We start from the raw sequence: 23,359 nt of genomic DNA on the forward strand, positions 1-23,359 counted from the left end.
ATCACAAGTTTTTTTTTTCTTTTCTCCTATAAAGTTCAGTTTATTATTAAAGTATGTTAAATATTTATTAAAATCGATAATATACTGATCATGTCTTCTCGATATGAATGAGTGAATGACATAAGAAAAACTAACGAGTGTTAAACTAAAACATTTTTGTTTGTCACATCACGTTCTGATTTGAAACGTGTTCTCATGGGTCTACTTCACAAAACTTATGAAATAGATGAAAATCAAATCGAATAATAGAAAAATGTTGATTGGAATTGTATAGAACAAAATGACACAAATGGTGTATCCTACGTAAATACTTTTTATGTATGTGTAGCGTATGTGTGTGTGAATTATTTTTTTCTATACTTATTGCTTACTGGGTAAATATAGATAGAATTTACTATATTTCCCAATATTTTATTTTAATCAGAATTTTTTTTTTTTTGGAAATTTATGTGCTCAAATGAAACGAAATCTCTCAATTTATTTTGATTAAATTATAAAAACTTAATAGAATCTATCGATTATTTAAACAAATTATCAAATAACAATTTCCCCTCTGAGTTGTTTTCCCACTAGTTTGTCCCATTAAAAAATGATTCTGAAACTACTACTGAAAATTATTTGAACATATATCAAACAATTGAAGGTAAAAAATTGACCTAGATAATTGTTGAAATACTTTAAACTCACGTTTCGCGTCTTGAGCTTGCTTTCAACATTTCCTCTCTTTTTGTTTTTGAATTCTCATGACCACAGACCCACGGGCAGTTGCACAAACGGAAATAGACTAATCAGGTGATTTAATGAGCACCTAATTAAAGCCGTATAATTTTTGTAGTAATACAAATAATGTAAGCTTGCATTGTTTTAATGTGGTTTCAGATAAAAATCAAGTCGGTTCATTTTTTGACATTACGCCTTGGATTAATAATGTTTTGTTTATTTGAACAAAGTGAAAATAGGAAGTGCATTTGTTGCATTTCCCGTTCATATTTAACCATTTCTTGTATACAATAAAACAATAATAATATGGATAAATAAACTTTTAATCCTATAATCTAAGTACACTAAATTTGATCCCCTCTCCATTTTACAGTCACAATAGTATCACAAAACTGTTTATTTCCGTACTTGAACATGGTATAAATAATATTGTCAAATGTCTCATTAGTTATATGTGGTTCGGAAATGCATGATTAGGTATAGAGTTCAACAAGAGAGTTACTTATTTCAATGTAACAAAATTATTTTCCTTATTTACACCGAACGGTACATTGGTAATAATTTAAGTCCTCTTTAAATCATTTACCAACTTTATTTAATATTTACTTAAGATAGGTTGCAAATAGCTGTCTTTATTTTCAGTATTTAGATATACAGGATGATTCGTTAATATACAGACAAACTTTAGAAATGGATATCAAAAGAACCAAAATATTGTCTTAACAAAAAAATTATCTAAAACTTTTCTTTTCGGAGTACAAGTTGATAAAGTTTCAAAACAAAAATATAACGATGGTAACTTTGACACAAGTGCCAACAATCACTGAGCGAATACGCGAATACGAGCATTCAAACTTTTCAGGGTTATTTAAACTAAAAAAAGAGGTACGTTCAGGATTTTTTAAACTTCACTTTATTTTCTTGGGGTTGTATTACTCTCATCCTCGATCATATAAAATTGTTTTGTAATATTTATTAAAACCATTTTGTATAGGGAAGAGTGTAGTACCAGAAATTTATTTATTATTTGCTTATATATAAACTATAGAAATAGCCTCTATGAAGTTATAATCTTAACAGCTCCCTTCTAGGAAATAACATAATATAATGTGTGTAATTGAAACATTGGAAAATTCCTCTTTCAAGTAACCTTCTTTACTGAACGTCAAGAATAACATTAACCAGTATTTCTAATGAATACGGTGCAAATTATACTTTTAGACCATTTTTTCGACTTATACTACGTCTACTTGTACTAAGTAACGTATAAAAACGCGAAAGACAGGATTTCTTGTTCCAAAATATGGCATAACAGAATACCCTCAGTAATAGGATCAAATCCGTGATTGATCAGTGATTGGATCAAAAAAAAGGTATTTCTTTATTACTTGAAAACTAAATAACTGAGATCTGCCATTCTTTAGATGACTTGCCTTTTAAATTTTGTTTTTATATAGTTGCTATTTTATAGATAGCGATTTCAATCAAGAAACTATTAAGAGTATCAAAGTTAAATAATTCTGGGGTACTACACATTACCCTATTATGTAATATGTATCCATTTAACTTTATACTTAATACTGACGACTTATAGCTGTATGTTTGTATGAACCAGCATTAATAATAACACATTGCTATGTACATGCAACTACACATAAAATATACAGACACATATTATAGACCGGCAGCTATTAAGAGAAATTTGATGTTGATAGAACCACGTTAGTCCTTAAGAATTGGAAACTATTGGTTAATATTCACGGCAAAGTAATCGTTACCATGAGATATGAAGAGTACAATACATCTTCCTTTTCAATTTTCGTTTTCTGTTTTTATTGTGTGTTCACCAAGAACTTTAATTTTGATATTTCGTAGAATTGAAGAAAAACTTTCTGCCTCTAACCCTTTATGGAAAGAGGGGGCCCATAATTTTCTTATTTTTGCTTATACAGAAGAAATGAGGCTAAATTAATAAAAATTTCGAAAACATGAGTGACCCCAAATTAAACAAGTGAAAAGAATCAATTGACTGAGTTAATTGTTGAAATACCATGCATAGTCAGTGTTGATTTCTTTATCACATAACACATACAAAAATGTATAGACAGTGTTGATGCGCAATCGTTTGTTTTTTTGACGTCACGTAAATAACAAAAGATATTCACTTTTAAATAGACACACACACAACTGATATTCCTATATTCATACATACTATAAAATTTGCACCTAATTAACGCCCTCGTGGGTAAACAGTGATGTTTACAAAAAAATGTTTCAAACAAAAGTTTTTTATTATTTTATAAGGAACATTTTTTACATTTAAACTTTTTTTCTATCTCTAACGGTTTACAAGATGGGTCCTACGGACCCATGACCCAATTGACCTATGATGCTCATTTACGAACTTGACCTCACTTTTTACGTCCTGAGTACGCTGTAAAAATTTCAGCTCGATATCTTTTTTCGTTTTTGAGTTATCGTGTCCACAGACGGACGGACGGACGGAAACCGGAAATGGATGTATATTTCATATATGCATGGTATAAAAATTGTTCATGTTTTTTTGCAAACATGCTATTTAATATACCATTTTCAATGAAGTCATAACAAGTGAAAAGAAACAATTGACTGAGTTAATTGTTGAAATACCATGCATAGACAGTGTTGATTACTCTATGACATTACACATTAATAACTGATATCCCCATATAATAAATACTATACAATTTACGCCTAATTTGCGCCCTCACGAGTAAACAGTGATGTTTACGATAAAATATTTCAAACAAAAGTTGTTTCTTTTTTTATAAGGAAAATTTTTTACATGTTAACTTTTGTTCTATCTCTAACGGTTTACAAGATGGGCCCTATGGACCCAAGACCCAATTGCCCTATGTTTCTCATTTACGAACTCGACTTCACTTTTTACGTCCTGAGTACGCTGTAAATTTCAGCTTGATATCTTTTTTCGTTTTTGAGTTATCGTGTTGACAGACAGACGGACAGACAACCGAAAATGGAATAATTAGGTGATTTTATAAACACCTATACCAAAATTTTGTTCAAAGCATCAATATTTTCAAGCGTTACAAATTTGGGACTGAACTTAGTATACCTTGCATAATACATATATGCATGGTATAAATATGCAAGTCAATCAGCATATTACTGTTAGTAGCTGCCGGTCTATAATCATAATTTAATACATACATATAGTTAGAATTGTCTGTGACTATTAAATTTGAACAAATTATATTTGTAATTTTATTGCTTTAATGGTGGTTTTACTTTGTTATATTAATGTTGATATTTCAACAAACCTTATATCTAAATTTATGAATTACTTATCTGTTATGTTGTTTTACTAATTACCTGTATTATTAATAATCATGTAATTATTATTTGTTATCTCCAATGTGTAGTCCAGAATATGTCATAACAATATATGATAAAAAATTATAGGAACAAAGTTTATAAACCTCTATTATAAATTTATTTCTTTTAATATAAAATAATTTTTTATAATGAAATTTTATGAAATTAAAATTATATACCGATTGCTGGTTACAGAATTGGTATATAATCTACAAGATCTTATGTAGAAAATGACAAACTTGACGATGATTTCGAGGTTTAGACCAGCTTTGGTTTGCAAATCTTGGTTTGCATATTTTGCTCAAGAGTTGCACCAGAATGTTAATTATTTATGAATAAAAATTCGAACCAAAACCTTATTTCTATTGAATGTATTCTTTTCAGTTACACAATTTTCCGGATCTCTTGCAAGCAATCATTAGTTATTAGAATTGAGAGAAAAGAAACTCTCTTAAATTACTTTCGCCATAAAAACGTTTATATAACTAACTATATACGATTATTTGGTTAATTAAATTCATTTATTATATGAATAATTGCTATTTGAATTTAGTTGTCATGATTTTCATTCCCAGAATGAGGTCACATCTGCCTACAGAAAGTTTCCTCTTCCACTTTCTAGCTGGTTGAAAAATTAGCTTTTATTCAAAATAAATCAATTTATACACAACATTCCGAATCGGAGTATGAATATAAAGTATACCAAACTTAATTATAAACAAAACTTCGTCAACTTACACCATAAAAATTCCACAAATCACAGTCAGAAATATAATATGTATAATCTCTATTTCGAACACAAGAATGTTATCAAAATATGTTATTTATAACGTTTTCATAAAAATAAAAATAAGAAAAACATGAAGAACAAAAAATTGAATTATAAAACTATAAAAAAATCTTTCAATTTACGTTATCATAACAATAATAATCCATTGATAAGCTTTCCATTTTGTCCTTTTCTCTATTGGAAACTTATTTTATAAAATAATATGACTAACAGTCATAATTTAGTATTTGGTTGGACTCAGTCATCTGGAGCGAGCGATATTGGACGTGCTACTTACGAAAATAACGACAAGAGATAGGGCCCAACGGGACTGAAACTAAAACTATTGCTAGAAGTAAAGGGACTTCTGTTTACCTTATATATACGCTTCTTATATATATATATACATTATAATAACCAATATTGTAAAGCACAGCTCTATAGCTTGTATCACTGACCAATGTATAGATACTTATTTAAGTTATTATACTGCAAACATGTTGCAATCCACGATTGAGATTTTTTGCTTTTATGTTTGAAATATTCTTGTATCATGGGCTTTCATTGCTATATGTACATAGAAAGATAAGAAAAAGGAAAAATTTATTCATTTTATTAATGAAAATTATATTATCTTACCTCATTTTATAAAAAGAATTATGTGGTTTTAATTGATTGCAATTTCCGTGGCTGTTACGGTTCGTAGTAATTACTGTGATTTCCTAGTTTGGAATACAATTCTCACAGTCCTGACCAGTAATTTTCTTATTGAAGAAATAATTGTGTGTCTTTGTTGATTAATGATAGTAAAATGTACTGTTTACAAATTTACAGCAACTACTGCAAATTATTATCAGAAGTAATGCCGGGTTTTCACTAAACGGGCAAACAAAAATAAAACGAGCTCGTGTCGAAAAAAAACAAAACTGGAACTTTTTACAAACTTTCTGAAGACTGGCAATATTATGGTCCATTACAGTTTCAATTTTGTTTGAGTTTTGCTTTTGTATTTCAACAAAAACTTAACAAAAACTCAACTGTCCGTTTGGTGAAAAAAAGAGACATAAGTGATGATTATTAGATTAAACATAAAATTATTAATTTTCAATATTAAAAATCCTGGAAGAAATGATTTTGTTTGTATCCAATGTTTTCTTTGAAATTTGATCTGCGTAAAAACATGATTTTAGAGCACAGAATATAATATAGAAAAGATAATAGTTTAGTAAAATACAAAATATCTCTTTACTTCAACTATATTGTATTCTGATTGGTTATATAACGTGTATCGTACATTTGGCTTGTTGTTGTTGTTGTTGTTTGTGTTGTTAGGTGGACAATGTTTAAGCCTAGACATAAACAAAATACAATATCGTTTCGAATCAACTCATAAACTAGAGTGCTCTAGGGGTCATCGAAACCAAAGGGGAATTTTACTAAGGCTTACCATTTTCGGGAATAAGCAACATAAATTCATATTATATGGAAGATTGAATCACCTTTATTGTGGTCACATGTTTCAATATTTATTTTTAAACATATTATGTATGTATTTTATACCTTGTATCATATTATTCTTATCATTTTTATATAAACAATGCTATAATAGATATATTTTTATGAACATTATTTTCGATCGCAACCAACTGATATTATTATTACCTATGTTTTTTAATTAAAATTTTGTAATAAATTTATTCAATCTTAATCTGTTCATTCATTGTATCATCTGTTCATTTATATATATTTCATCGTTCCTGCTGCGTGCGCTAAAATAGTTTTTGCAAAAATATGGCAAACTATACAACCCCCGAACAAAAAAAGAAAAAGGGGGGGGGGGGTTATAAGTTTGCCCGCTATGCATGTGTGTCTGTCTGTCTGTCTGTGACATCGTAGCGCCTAGCGGATGAACCGATTTTAACGGAGAGTGTTCTTAGCTATATTTCTAGCTATTTCTATCAATTTTAGGGTTCAGTACCTGAAAAAAGGGAATATCTCCAAAATGCTTTAAGGAAAAAGGTAATTTAATGGAGATTTTTCTTAAAAACGTTTGATTTACAGCGTTTTTTGAAATTATACTATTTGAATTGAGGTTCAGCCTTTGGAAATGAATAGTATAAAAATGTATAGTATAAGTACTGACTAAATTCATGAGCCTGCAAAAACAATACCACAGAAAAACTTAGAATGCAATCAACTTTACACAATAGAAACACAGGTTATAGGGTAACACCACATCATTTCAGGGGTGATATGATGATAATAATGTTTGCGAGTTACACTCATCCTTCATTTAACTTATATTCAGCAAACAATACTCAGGCGGTTGAATGAATCCCTATCTATATCGAAAAGAAGTTGAGTAATGTCAAGAACGGAAAAAAACCTGTTAATTATGTCACAAAAGCTTACCACCGTACTCTTCAAAATTATCGGCCATAATGTATGCTCCCATATGTAAGTTTTTTGGCTAATCTTATTTGATTCATATAATTTATCTCAAATACTCGTCATTCTTACCTGTCTTCGTCTGTAGATCTTATACAAAACTGCTATTTGTTTTTTGAAAAAAAGGATATAATTCTGAATTGCTAAGCTGCTCTGTTATATAGGGTAATACGTTAATCAAAAATAAATCATGAAATTTGAAAAAAAGTTAAAATTTATATAAAAATAAACTTAAATATTCTGATTTCGAGTCATAAAAGCACATTTTTCTTTTAAAATATTAAACTTAAAAATCGTAATTTTTAAACTGTATATCACGTGACCTAAAACGCGGGTAAGCCCTGCTGTGATGCCATAATAGCAATATGAGTCATAGACCATCAGTTAGTTCAGTATAGACAGCTGGGTATAATATATACAAAGATAATAAGTATTTATATTTCTTATAATCAGATGTCTATGAATATATCTATCAAACTTATTTGTGTTATTTCAGTGATACCCATATTACGTCATCAAATTGGATGCCCACGTTTTTGACAGTTTAAAAAAAGTTTAAGTTTTTGGCAAGAAAGCGTGTGTATTTTTCCGAAATAAATTTTTGGTGGCTTTTAATTAGCAAAATCAACATTTTGAAGTACTTTTTCAAAAATAGTGTAATATCCTATTATAAATTTGGAAAACAATGTTTCAAGCATGAGAAATTGTATAACGTTATTGTATTTTCAATAAAGTTAATTAGTTAAAAGGGACCTTTCTCGTCTATCAGTCTTAGGAAAAATTGTCATTATCGAAACGTTATCTACCTATTGATGATGGCCTATTAGAACTAGAACTACTCTGTATTACAAGCTATAATTTGTATGGAATCGGAAACATTGAACCACATCTTGAAACTGTCCACATTTAATAAACGTTTTGTATACCTTTGTAATTTCACGAAACATCAAAAAAGTTAAATCAACATCCTAAAAATATTCAAATTAAATTTGGTTAGTTTGGTTATTCAAAGTAAATTGGGCTAGTACTAAAATCCTAGTACCGCAAGTTTTGAGAAGCGGTAAAAATTTTTTTCTGATTTGATTTACGCAGCTTCTTTTAGCTTTGTTTTTGTTAAAAATGAAAATGATAAGTTAAAACTTGAACTGTAATCGAACACACACAAATGAATCTTCATCGAGAATAAGAGAAAAGCGTCGGCTTTCACAACTAATTATGCCATTATTTAATATTGAATGATTGTCTGTAAGAACATGTGGTTCTTGTGGTTAATAATCAAACATCAATCTAAAAACTTCTCTATTTCAATTTTCTCTCATCTCATCTCAACTCATCATCTCCTTTATATAATAAACACAACAACAAACACATATATTTTCCATCTAAATAACAAACTTTTCTATTAATTTTCTTCTACACTTGTGAGTGAAATGAGAAAATTTATCATACACATATAAAAATAAATTTTTTTGTACCCACTTAGTTTATTTTTCTAATTAATTAATTATAAAAGTTGTTAATTATTTATGATGATTCTGTTGTTTTACTGTTAATTTCAAAAGAAAGTTTCATCTTCGCTTTTCAATGGGTATCTTGATTTTTTTGAGATTTTGCTGAGCTTGTACAAGCGTATAAATAATAAAGTTCAAATTATGAAGAACTTTTTTTTTCAATAATTACTACAAGTTAATCTTATCATAGGGGCTTAGTAATTTCAAGTTGGGCAGAATAAGAAATACTTTTCGTAATTCTGCGGACAAAAGCTAAATTGGTGCCAAACTGTTTATTTACAGTTACAGTTAGAATAACTAGTAATTCAATTACATATTAATATATTTTAATGAATCCAAGTCATTATAAAAGTCTTTTGAAAATTTTGACCATTGGAATCGTAATCGAGTAATAATTTTCTTACACTTTTTTTAAAGAGACGGTTAAAGAGACTCTAGTCATTTTTACCTTTCTTCCAATTTTAAAGTATTTTCCTAGTCTCATATCTAATTTTTATGAATTGGTTGAACCTCGAACCCTCGAACCAGAATCAAAACTTCAATTTAATTTCTGACAAAAGTTATCTTAACCAACCTTCAAAATACCATACAAAAAAGAAATTTCCCTTTTTGTGTGGGTTTACGGTCTCTGAAAGAATCGCAAGGCTTGAATGTATCCGTAACTGATAGTATATACATAAAAGACAAGGTATATACATAATAAACCTACATCTAGAAACATCACAACAGTGGTGAATTAAGTAGTTTAATACACAACAATTTGAGAGGTTTCTACGCACGTAATTCAAACTTATAAAATTAACTTTCTGTTATATAACAATGAATCTAAAAGGGATTTAATATTATTTTACTTCACATAGTAAGTGTATTTGTAATAAGTGGTAGTTTGAGAGATATGTTATATGCAAAACAAGTCCACTATGCTACACCACACTACCTAAATAATAACTGGTTAGGCAGAAGCTAAAATATACTTAAGTATATAATAAGCAGGTGTACAAGTTGATATTCTAATCCATAAAGAGACTTTGACTTTTCGTTGTCATTAACAAAACTGTTAAGTTTAAAGCAAATAATGTGTTTCACGTGAACAAATAATCTTGAGTCAAATTAAATATACACTTACCTCATATTCTTAACAATTACATTAGGACTTTAGTATTTTAGTTGCATTACATTGGCATAAAATTTCCGGTTTTGTTGTTTTTGATTTCAGCTATCTTGAATGAGAGAGTTTTGTCTATTAATCTTTGCGTGCACTTGTTGTACTCTAAATGCAACTTTAACAATTATTGCTGTAATGGTATTATTTTGTTACACCAATGTTGTTGATAAAACACAATGCTATTAAAGGTATCAACATCGCATCATAATATTTTGGTTTAACTTACAGATTATATGAATGTTAATATACAAAACACAAGTAATCTTATTCCAACTTTAAAAATGTTTGTAAACTTTCAATACTCTAAAACTTTTTATTATTTAGATCATGAATATGTTACCAAGCACAAACCTAAAAAGACACTTAATGTTAATATTTGTACTTTTTTTTAAATAAACTGTCCTAGCTACTACAATGTGAAGTAAAGGTTTTGCTATGGTAAGCCAGAATCAATATTAAAGTTTTTTTTATATTTTAATAGTCTTGCCTTTTTATATGTGTCTATGTGTCTGTAGATATAAGGAACAGAGAAGTTGTACACTTTGCTGGGTACTTTCTGCTTTCTAAAACGAAGACTATCACGTTATAGCCCTCACTTATCCTCCCTTTTGTTCACAATTTTATGGATTTTAATTTTCCGGTGGGGAACTCGTAACTTTTTTGAAAATTAAGTTTTGCACATGATACTTGCTGACATTGTGACTTTGTATCTCAAATTAACTGATTTTTATACTTTTTGGATCAAAATTGCGCTATCCACCGAGTTTCATGAAATTCCAACACAAAATTTTTTTTTGCGTTTTTCTCGATTTTTTCAAAGGGGTACGTACCCCTTAAAAAAATTGCAAAAAATCGAGAAATTTTTTTGATCTCCAATTTCGATAAAACTCAGTTTATAAGGTAATTTTGACCCAAAAAGTGCAAAAATCGAATGCATTTGTTGACTGGTTGAATAGTTTTTGAGATACGGACTAAAATCGATTCAATCTTAAAAAAAGCAGGTAGCAAATCAAGTTAACCCGAACCATGGAACCATGTAAACCGGATTAATACAGGTTAACAACAAAAGTTTTCGTGCCGGGATATTTTTTTACGAAATTTTCATTTCCAGGGATTTTTTACAAATACCACTTACTTTGGCTTGCACCATTTTGTACATGAGGGCTATCAGTAAAAATAGGAAATCATAATCTTACAGTATAAAGTTAGTTAGATATTCATATTAAAAAAAAATATAAAAAAATGTACAATATTAGATTCAAGTTGGTCCATCATAAACCGCATACCAAGTTGATGATTTGTGTTCTCATTTCTACATGGAAAGCGGGAAATTAGATGTTATAGGCATCGAAGAAGGTAAAGTACATAAAAATGATTTATAGATTTCAATATTAGGTAATACGAAATGTAAGAAACAAGAAATCATGTTTAATATTGACGTCACTTATCAATATAACGACCAAACGAAGTAGGTATATAAGCCATGTTGATAATAATAATAATATATTATCTTATATGTTCAAGTATTTTATAGGTAAGTATTACTCGGGTACAATATGTTAAAGGAATCATGGAATAATTTTGAAAATTGCACTAACAAAATTTTGTTAGAAATCATACTTAATTAACTGTAATTCTGTACCTAAAATACAACAGAAAGTACTTACAGATTTATTGTAAGAGATGGTCCGTCACAATATCCATTTCAAAAATTCCATTCTAAAAAGTGGATCCTAATAACCTAATAAACGCAAGTGTGATTTTCTCGTTAAAACATGTACTTGTATGGAAAAATAGTGGCAGACAGCGAAAACTGGTAGTATGACGCTAATTTGAAATCAAGCGGGGATAAATCCCGAAAACTGCTGTAAAAGAGTATAAAATAGGTGTAAACTGAAAAAAATTTCTGCCGCTTGCCAAATATATTCCATAACAAAAGCGCAATACTGGCAGACATTCGCAGCTTTGACATACCGTTTCTTCCAGGCGGCTCGGGTCTACTTTTTTCTCCAGATTTTTCACGGAAATGCAATCATTCGAAAATGTTTGTTTCTTTAATATTTTTCAGTATAATATTTACTGTAACATACTGTAATTAGATAAATTGGGGAGAGGGCGAAAATAATATTTATACCAAAAATGGTATGAAATGACTGTTAGATTTGTGTCGTCCATCACAACCGGAAAATCATCTACACGTCATGGGAATGTTATAAACGGTCACAAGTTGGGGATCCTACTTTCCAATCATATACAAAATTATTTATTATTGGCAGTTATTTCTATACATATGTATTTCCATCTATATAGGGTGTCTCATTAATATTGAGATAAAATTTCTTATATCTAAGGACTTTCCATTTTCCAGATATACTATCGCAAAGCTTTGAAACAAAATGTGAAATTGAATAGCAAATAGGTAATTTAAAAAACTCCTCTCTTTTTACAAAAATGTGATTTTATGAAATGTGGTTCTTATTTTTAACCCCCGAACTAAAAAAAGAAGATTTTGATTTTTTTGGTCTTGTTTGAAAGGTAATTTAATGAAGAGTGAGAAGTTCTTACCTAGGTTTTAAGTGCGATTTTAAGGTTCCGTACCCGAAAAAACTAAAAAATTGGCGTTGATGTTCAAAATCGGTTCAATTTGATAAAGGCTTTAAGCAAAACGGTAATTTAATGGAAAGAGTTCATAGATATGTTACAAGGGCGAGTTTATGGTTCCGTATCCGAAAAATTTTTCGGTAAATTTTTATTTTTTGAAAATTTCACTTATGATAGAAATTTCAAATTAAGTTAAGAGAAATGATTTTTTGTCATTTTTATCAAATATTGACAAATGTTTGCAAACATATATATCTTTTGGGGGTCTTAAACTTTCTTAAATATAATAGCTGATGAGTAAGACACCTTTAAAATACTAGACACACCTCAAGTCAATACATTGTGATGCAGTTTCTTTTCATAAATTATTTCTAATTTTTATACATTTATTTACATTAAGTATTGCAAAAAATAAGACTTAAAAGTTACCTTTTTGAATTTACTTCGCCAATTATCTTTTGTATTAATTAATCACTCGGAAATATTTATAATCCAATAGGTATCACTTTTGGCAGGAAATTGTACAACATTGAATTTAACGTTCAGTACAGTACGTTGTATGAATTGTAGGTATACGATTATCATTCATTCATTTGATGGCAGTTATTACCTTTAATTCGGAATAGCAGTAACTCACAATTCAATGATATTAAGTAATGTTGTAACAAGTGAGTATCATTTTATCAAAGCTCCAATATAGTTAAATAGTTACGTAAATAATACATAGAGCTGACGAATTATAACGCGTGCAGGAAAACAAGCAACAACAGGTAGTTTAGGAAAAATAACACATTTTTCTAAAAATAGAATATTGCATTTTTAATTTTACAGGAATTTTTATTTCGAAAACTAAGCGAGATATAAACTTTAACGATAGTCATTTTTGCCATCTTTAAGATAGGATCGATGAACATTTGAAGAAATTTTTCCAAAATTCCACAATTAGTACAAAAGAAATAGCTTCATTTTCTTCGGCAATTCGCTAATTGGACGACAACTTAAAAACAGCAAGATTAGAGGAAAAAGTCATTGTCCTACGATAAAAATTGTTTAGAAATGTCCAAAATATATGTTCAATTGTATGAATAAATAAAATTTATCAAGGTATACTAAGTTTAACCCCTAGTTTGTAACGCTTAAAAATAATGATGCTACGAACAAAATTTTAGTAAAAATTTTCATAAAATCACCCGGTTTGTCAGTCTGTCTATCTATCCTGTGATTCCGACAACTAAAAACGAAAAGAGAAATTAAGATGAAAATTTTATGGTTACTAAGCCGTTAGCGATAGAATAGAAGTTTAAATATAAAAAATATTTCTTATAAAAAAATAAACAACTTTTTGAAATTTTTTTTTTTTAAACAAGATTTTGGTGCCCATTCTCTCCAAAACAATAAAAGATAAGGAGTTGAAAATTTGCATAAATAAGACATGTTTTATAAAGGTAAAAATTTTATGGTGATTCATCCAATGAATATAATCAAACTCTAATACAACAATACTAGCTTGTAGCCATTCAATTTATTTGTACGAACACATAAATAGATAATGGATGTTGATTCGAGAAGAAGGTAAGCAAGGAATGTTAATTAAAAGCTGATGTTATTTTCTACCGTCCGCCCATTTTCAATATCATGTCTAATTAGTCCCAACACATAGATCATTCTATATAGCATATATTTATCTAACGTTGATAGTTGAAAACGACTGAAATAAATTATTGACAGAAATTTAATCTTTAGGCTGCCATCAAGAATAAGTAAGATGATTTTGTAAAATTTTATAACACTCTTTTGAATGAAATATTCAAAATGTTTATATTTTTATCATGGGAATTAAAACTTTGACAAAAGATGCTTAGAACCTATTTGTTCATAAAATGTTTACCTAACTATCCAATCGTCATCGCCGAAAAGCAGCCCATTAGTCATAATAAATACTAATATTAGAAATAAGTTATTTTCCATACCATTGTTTTGTTTCATATTTCAAAATATGAAACAAATTATTATCATTTGTGAGCTTTATTTATACTTAAAGAACTGATTAGAGCTGTTAAAGTATTGAACAAAAGTCCATTATCTGACCAAAGGTCAATAGGATTGGTATTGATAGTCTTTCTATTTTTTTCCTTTAAACTTTTGTTCCATCTCTAACGGTTTACAAGATCCAATTTACCTATGTTATCATTTACGAATTTAACCTGTTTACTGTATGAATAATCTTTGAAAATTCCAGTTCTATATACCTTTTAGTTTTTGAGTTATCGTGTTTACAGACGGACAGACAACCGAAAGGGGATTATAAGGTGATTTTATGAAAACCTATATCAAAATTTTGTTCAATAATTTTCAGCGTTACAAACTTGGGACTAATTTTAGTATACTTCGATATATTTCATATGTACATGGTATGAAAAACTGATTTTTTGTTTCCTTATTTTGCTCATTTTCTTCATATTAGCGGAAGTATTTCCAAGTATAATAAAATCATGGAATAAGCAAACATGTTAAATTATTTTAATATGGAGGTACTTTTGTGTAAAGAATGATAAAATGTGTTTAAAAATAAGAACAAATGATAACCAACAAAACACGATTAAAATCGTTTTTGTCAATATTTTGTTTATGTAGTTGTGAAATGGATAAGTGTTAGTTATATATCAAGAAGAAGGATCAAATAAATTGTAATCATCAATTTAATTACAAACAATAAATGAAATAAACTGTAGACTTCGTCTATACTGACAATAATGTATGAGATGTATGTCGGTTGATTTATTATTATTCGGCAACGATTCTAAAACTGCAATATGTTATTGGTTGATGTAATTCATTACGTAAACACATCACCAACTTGTACCTTTCACACAAACTGTTTGATGGATGCGCCGGTGTATGGCTATGTAGACCGCGCGCCGCGGTATCATGAGATAAACTTCTCTTGAATAATACCATACATACAATGGTTTTGTTAAAATATGTACTTATATAAGAAGTTTAATTTCGATTCGATAGTAGAATTATAACAGGACAAGCTCAATATCGTGTCATTTTATAACGTTGGGATATCCCAACAGTTCCCATCCGGGTCTCAACAAGGCAAACCCAATTAAGGATCTCATGCAGGCCCCTGCTGAGCAAGCCCAATAGCAAGCTTTTTAGTTTGATATCTGGTATTCCCAACAGTTTCCCATCCACGTTCCAAATTGGCAAGCACAATATAGAGGCATTTCTTTTACGTTGGGTTATACCAGAAGGTTTCCATGCGGATCTCAACTAGGCAAGCTCAATATCAAGCCATTTATATCGTCATTGGGTTATCCCAACGAGTTTCCTTCCATATCTTAATATGGTAAGCCCAATATCGAGTAATTTATTTTTATATTGGGTATATCCAAAAGGTTCCCGCCTAGGTCCCAACTGGAATTGCTCAACTGGACATGCCCCATCATTAACCAATTGGACCTCAATGTGTAGTTTGAGATGATTTCTAGTCGAGTTGTAGATCCATATATGTAGTGGGAACATATTTTGGAACAAGCCTGTTCCAAATATTCAAATTCATTACCAATAAAAGACGACGACCAACTTTCAAAATTTAATTATATGTTATCCATCTCCAGTTTTAGTTTCCTTACCAAGCGTTCAATGGTGACTATAAAGACATCGATGTGATTCTGAGATACCGTGGTATCGAGTCCTTGCACGGTATTTGATCGTAATGAACTATTCTTTACGGAAAAATGAATTTAAAATGATATAAGAATACGTTGTACTCACGATAGAATGAGTATAATTGAAGTACTCAGTATTCGATCAAAGAGTTAGTAGTGATGTTAGTACCTCAATATCTCTTCTATCTAGAGAGTCTACTAAGTATAGGTATATTGGTGAAGGTTCTTACTTTATTGTTTGGTATTTATTGCCACATATAAATATAAGGATTGTCAGTCACTACATAAACCAACCAATCAGTCCGTCTGTCAGTTGTAGACGATGAAATAAATTTGCAACAACAAATATACATATATTTGACTTCACTTCAAATACTATCATCAATTAAATATATTTTCTACACTTTAAAATACACATTCATTCTCTAGTAAATTAATTTCAGTACCTATTCTTTATTTTTAATTAATAAATTCATACGATTGTTAATTGAAAACTATGTTTAAAGTAATGTATCTTTTTTATACCTTGTAGATACATAAAGTTTTTATAAATATAACGAGTTTGTAGAACTTCAAAATGTTAATTTTGGAAAAAGTGTTTGGAAAACCAACGAGAGTTGGTATAGTAAAGCAATCATGCACTTTGTAAAGACAAAATTTTTATCATGGCGAGGTTCTGAAGTCTTGTGAGTGTAACCCCTGTACTCCACAAGACTAACTTCACAGAGAGGTAAAAAACATTAAAAATAAAGGTTTTGTTATTCTTCATAGATTATTCTTTGAACATGTACTGCAGCTTACGCTGGAACGATCATTATCTCCATAAATAAATGATGTGTTTAATCCACTTTTCAGATTCTTTTTATTCAATTTTTTCCACGTGTTAATGTCATAACTGGTTTGCGAGATAATCGAGGGGAAAGAATCCGAACGAACTTACGCACATACGTACACACACACACAGACTATACATTGAAAAGGTTTGATTAGGATATTAAAACCTTAAACTGCGGAAATATGTAAAGCTGGAGATTTTCAAAATCGGTCCCATTACATTAACTTCCACTGGGAAGTTAATTATAAGCATACAAAGATTGTTGCCTTCAAAAAACTTCTTGGTGTGGTTTACTTGAAAATTTGTTAGTTATTAAAAAATTTGCAGATTAAGTCTGACTACTAATTATTTTTTGAATTAGAGGAAACTTCGTTAGTAAAGTAAAAATTCGTTGAAAATTCATATTCTAATTCTTTCGTTAAAAATATTACATCTACATCACCTACTACATATATTAACAGAGGTAAGAAAGTAGTATACAAAAAAGTAAGAAAATTAAATTGGCTCAAGGAGGCTACTTTTTCCATAGTTCTCTGCACCCAAAGACATTTGTTACACACATTGTGCCCTAACTGTGATATAATATATTGGTAATATTTTAGATAAAGTTATATAACAACATGAAGTATGGATGACAAACTGTCGCTATTTCTTAATGATACTGTCAAAGTGTGCTTGATTTGTGACGATGAAATTTCGATTAAAGACATCACTTTCAGCCCTTACAATAAGAAAATATGGCCTCAATATCTACCTACCGTATGTACTTATATATGTTTAACACATACAATATATCTCTCATATAACATATAAATTCTTCTTACAATACGTTCGAATCAATGAACGCCAACGGCCGTATTTGACACATTTGAAAGATGGGTACTGCATTTGAAACATAATAAATTTTTTCCTTTTTCTTCTCTTTTGAAATAAGTATATAAAATTTTCTGGTTATTGTTCTTTCAAAGATTATAGTAACAGTTTTCAATATAAATTTATAATTCTATGGCTCAGTATCTATTAGCTCAGTCGGTTAGGTCAGACATATATGGTATCACAATGGGCTCTGTAGCCTAAGTGTGACCTTCGTGAGCAGCCAATATAACCTAACCTAACCATGGCTCAGTATTTTGATAGCAGTTTAAACTAGAAGCTCACTCTATTTGTAAGTAGAAAAGGAAGTCCTTATAATAGACAAGATAATACTATCCTTTGCTTTTTCAACTTAGCTCAACTTTTAACTGCTGTTAAAACACAGAACTTGAATATTTTGTTATGCCTTATACTTTTAATTAGTCTAAATAAAACTAAACAGTAGGTATGGGTTGATTTTCCCATTGCCAGATTTAAATTGAATATGTGAATGGAAGTTCAATATCGCAGGACTTAAGCAACTTTGTGGATTTCAAAAATTTATGCAAATTCGTAGCTCCGGAGCTGCGTTTGCTAAGCGAGTTCCCTCAGAGATAAAAAGGAGCACTTTTTTCTTTAACGAAATATTGCAATTTCAGTTTTCCAATACTTTTTATTTCGAAAACTAAGCGTCTAACGAAAAAATAACATAAGTACTTTTTTGCTTAAAACTGATCAAAAATTCAAAATTATTTCAAAATTTTGTATCTTGCGCAATAACCTAAGGACATAAAAAACGTTTTAAATCTTTCTTCACTATTATTATTAGTACATTTTTTAAATATTTTTTTATATAAGCTTTGTAGTGATTTTATCAATCACAGAATTAAAAAATTAATCATCTATTTAAATGATTGGATAATTTATAAGCCATCTGATTATTTACTACTGCATAATTAAACTTTGCTAATTATGACGAACGGCAGCGCATTGACAATAAAATTTCATGCTTCCAGAGGATTGTATGACAAAATGCTTGCTAAATACAGAATGTATGGCAGTTTTTCCCGTCCAAAAATTGAAGGGGTCAGTGTATTGACTGTTTTTTTTTTTATTAAAAATGCATTGAATTCGATGGTAACAACAAAAACTTTGTAAAAAAATTGATGTTTTTCCATTATTTAAAGAAACGGTATGACAAAAAAATCAGAACACGACATAAAAAATTCTTTAACCGCGGTCATAAGTTATTGTTAAAAAAGAAACAAAAGTATGAATTTATCAAAACTAGTTTGATTATTTGAATTTTGAACCTTAGCATTATTTTATTTTATGACTTTTTTGACAATTTTTATAATTTGTAATTTTTTCAAAATCTTCTGGGCCTTTTGATTGAAATGCGAATACGTTGTAAAAAAATATTAAATAAATTTCAATCGGAAGTGAGTGTGTGCAAAATTCACCTATTTTTCGCTAGTGTCAAATATAAAATATAAATCAAGATTTATTATTAATAGTTAACAGATCAAACGAACCCGCCCATGGCTGGCGAAGTTCGATTGTAATGATAACATTATTAATAATTATGAAAATAACATCAACTTTTTAACTGATAACAACAATCTGTACTTATATAAACAATCTCTATTCATACTTGAGTTCAAATATTAAACATTTTCAATCAAGTGATTGAATTGTTAAGACAAACATGAGTCAATGGATCGGGAGAGTAGCTGCTGTGACAGGTGCCAGTACAGGAATTGGTGCTGAAATTTCTGCCCAGTTAGTAAAATCTGGCTTAAAGGTAATGTGTAATGAAGTATATTTTTAAATAGTATATTAATAAGTAAAATTGGTCTTAAATGTAGGTTGTTGGGCTTGCACGAAGAGTCGATCGTTTACAGAAATTGAAAGACGATTTATCGAAATTTGGTGAATATCATCCTGTTCAATGTGACGTCACTAAAGAGGAAACAATTGTGAAAGCTTTTAATTGGATTGATGATAATTTAGGTGGTGTTGATATTTTAGTTAATAATGCTGGAATTTTGAAGAATTCGTCACTAACCAGTATGTATACGTCAAATTTTCTTTAAACCTCACCAAGCATGCTTTTATTTGAATACAACAAAAAAGAAATTCATATGTATTGATTAAGACGCATTAATTGAAAATTTAAGTAAAAATTTTTTAAATTGTTTTTATTTTATTTTAATTATTTAAAAAAGAATAAGGTCACAATTATATTCAATGTTATTGAGATAAAAGCATAGTGCAATAGTTTTTTTTTCAAATGTTTTATCAAAATAATAAATTTACAAAGCCAATAAATTTTCTGATAATAATATGCGAATAATCCATACTATTAAAAAATATTATTATTATATTCAATATTTTCAATTATCAAGTTTTTCATTATTAATCAATCTAAAGCTGTTAAATCACGTAGTATAAATTGGATATGGGGCTACGTATAAACTGAGCTCGTGAACAGTTTATCCGTATTTAAGTGTCGTAAGCTTGCAAATAAATTCTTACAAAACATAATTTTCAATATTTCTTAAGTAATTAATATTTTGCTTAATTAATATTTATATTAATATTTTTCTAGGAGGAAAAACGGAAGACTGGAAACAAGTATTTGACACAAATGTGTTAGGCTTATGTATTGCATCACGTCAAGCGATAGCTTCAATGGAAAAACGTAATGTTGCTGGATATGTAATTCATATAAACAGTATTGCTGGTCATCAAATTCATCCGCAAGTTGCACCTGTATTAAATGTTTATGTTGCATCAAAACATGCGGTTACTGCTTTAACCGAAACCTTGCGATTAGAATTACTTACTAAAAACTCCGATATTCGTGTATCAGTAAGTATGCATAATCTAAAACCCTCTTTAAGAAAGAGTAAGAAAATTTTCATAAGACATCTTTGAAGCACCAAATTGCTTCAATTTCTTCGTAACTAGGTTCGTTTGTATGTAAACGACTTCCCGAAAATTCCTATCCTAATTACTTTTCCTTTGAAAAAGACTTGTATATTTGTATATCTAACCGAATTTAACGCAAAAGAAAAATTTGTGTCTGTATAAGTCTACAGACCAAACCTATTCTTGGATGGAAACCGATTTATTTCGATTTAAAAAAATATTTGCGAACATCAAAATTATTGCTAGAAGTTATTGTTTTATTATTATTTCATACTGATTTGTACTAACCTGACTTCATTCATACTTTAATATTTGCATTTATTTGATTTTTAGAGTGTAAGTCCAGGTGCTGTGCGTTCAGACATATTGGAGGCTTCGCAATTACAAAATTCTAGCTTTGTTAATGAAATCAACAACTGTGTTTTACAACCAATTGACATTGCTAATGCAGTTTTATATTTACTATCTACGCCACCTTCTGTGAATGTAAGTTTCTTAATAGTTAAGTTAGCTAATATTACTAAGCAATCCATGAGACAGAGTGTGTTACCAATAAACATCCCCGAATGAAAATTATAATTTAATTTTCCAATTCGATATTCGTAATATAATTGTAACTAGAATAATTTTTTGCGTCACTTGAAATTTTTAATTTTTAATTTTTTTTTTTTTTTTAGGTAACTGAATTGACAATTATGCCTTTGAAAGGAACTACGTAAGAATAGGAAAGAAACTAAGCACTTTATAAAAATTGTCTGTTTATCTTGTCATAAATAAATTAATATTAATAAGTTAACTATAATTTTAAAAAGTTAATAATTTTTTCTCTCTTATGTTTTGGGAAAAAATAGCGGCAAAATTTTCTACTCAATTGGAAGCAAAGGAGCTGGCAAAATACAACCTTATATTTAAAAATTCTTATTATTATGAAATGACATTTTGATGTCATGATTTGAAAAAACTGTTTTAAGTGATTCAGAGATACTACAAAATAAATTTTCTGGGTTTAACGATGCCTTGAAAGGCTTATACAATTTTATATATACACTTTTCCTAAACACTAAAAATGGCGAATTTCGGCTATACTCACATGAATTCGAAATATATTTAAGAAACATCTTATATATATAAATTCTCTTTCATGTCCACACGATATCTTCCCTATTCCTTTATCAAATTCCATGATTGATCCGAGGTTTTAAAGCTTATCGTGCCAGCTGCTATAAAAAAATAGATTCACGGTTTAAAATAAACCACTTAAGAAAAACCAGGCTAGAGAAATTATTTAAACATTTTATTTCATTATGCAATTTGTATATCAGATCTGTATTAAAAATGCCTATAAATAAAAATAAAATAAATTACTGTTGATGTTTATTACTGTTTTTAACCTCAAGTACCTTGCACTGCAGAATTTCAAAAAATTCAATCAAGTTTTCATTTATTTTATGTGGTTGCATAAGTCTCTCTTTTTGTACAACATAAATTTTACAGAATGTCTTGCAAATCAAAATATTAACGTTTTACCAACTTACTTTAGCAACTGTCTTGAATTTAGCAAAAATCTATAGAAATCACCAAGAATTCTGGTTCACCGGTTCTGAGATTCAAAACTGAGATAAATTTTTCGATTAGAAACTCATTATTATGCTGTTATTAATTTTTCACAAAATAATTCTTTGAGAAAAATGGGTACAATTTTATGAGAAATTTAAAAAAACCAAAAAGATAATTCCTAATTCACAAACCACAACACAGACCAGTTTTTTATAAAAATTTGTTCTTAATATTCTTTGTTTTATTTTATATATAGGGATAAAAACAATTATTGATAATAAATATTATTTTGATAAAGCTTATCAGTTTCAATATAATTATTAATATGTTAAAAATTTTGTTATTATTTATAATTAGCTGTTAATTACATAGTTTAATAATGATTGATCATTTTGAAACTTAGCATTGTCAAGTACAGTTTAATGATAATTTTAAGTTATCTACATATACAAAAAGAAACTGACTGACAAATAGATCAACGCACAATTTTCCTGAAATGACATAAATGTGTACTAAGAAGGGGAGGTGTAATTTTTGAAAAGTCATTCCCTAAGGAGTAAAAATGTTCAATCACTGGGCTTAAAAGTAAAAATTACTGCTTAATAGTCTCCACCTCTCTTGATCTCACTTATTCCCCTTCCATAACACTCGAAGGAATTGCTTTACGCAGCTTCAATATTTCCACAATTTTCGATTGTTTTAGTGTAAAACAGTCGTAATTCATTGAGAAAAGTATATAAGAAAGGAAGGCCACGAATTATTTGACATTTACTATTATATACTAAATTTTTCTTTTAAATATCTTTATAAATTAAAGTTCATGCTATATTATTTTACAGTTTCATTCAAATACATTCGCTTGATTTTGCATGAAAGCCTAACAAACAAACAATCTTTACTTTTATACTTAAAATA

The 23,359-nt window shown here is 28.9% G+C and overlaps 1 protein-coding gene across 1 annotated transcript; it reads left to right on the forward strand.

Annotated features, from left to right (window-relative positions):
- The first annotated feature begins 19,627 nt into the window (after nt 1–19,627).
- LOC123295440 (farnesol dehydrogenase-like) lies at nt 19,628–22,252 on the forward strand. The gene is made up of 5 exons (XM_044876789.1): nt 19,628–19,757; nt 19,822–20,023; nt 20,565–20,827; nt 21,221–21,373; nt 21,565–22,252. The coding sequence occupies exons 1-5, from the start codon at nt 19,662–19,664 to the stop codon at nt 21,604–21,606; spliced, it is 756 nt and encodes a 251-aa protein (XP_044732724.1). The 5' UTR covers nt 19,628–19,661; the 3' UTR covers nt 21,607–22,252.
- The last annotated feature ends 1,107 nt before the right edge of the window (nt 22,253–23,359 follow it).

The sequence above is a fragment of the Chrysoperla carnea genome, chromosome 3 (genome assembly GCF_905475395.1).
Source record: "Chrysoperla carnea chromosome 3, inChrCarn1.1, whole genome shotgun sequence".
NCBI classification, from domain to species: Eukaryota; Metazoa; Arthropoda; class Insecta; order Neuroptera; family Chrysopidae; genus Chrysoperla; species Chrysoperla carnea.

Bases quoted from the DNA above. Each gene is read 5' to 3' on its own strand.
- LOC123295440 (XM_044876789.1), top strand. From the start codon at position 19,662: ATGAGTCAATGGATCGGGAGAGTAGCTGCTGTGACAGGTGCCAGTACA. The intron at 19,758-19,821 runs GTAATGTGTAAT...TCTTAAATGTAG, and splicing joins TAGTAAAATCTGGCTTAAAG to GTTGTTGGGCTTGCACGAAG. The intron at 20,024-20,564 runs GTATGTATACGT...ATATTTTTCTAG, and splicing joins GAAGAATTCGTCACTAACCA to GAGGAAAAACGGAAGACTGG.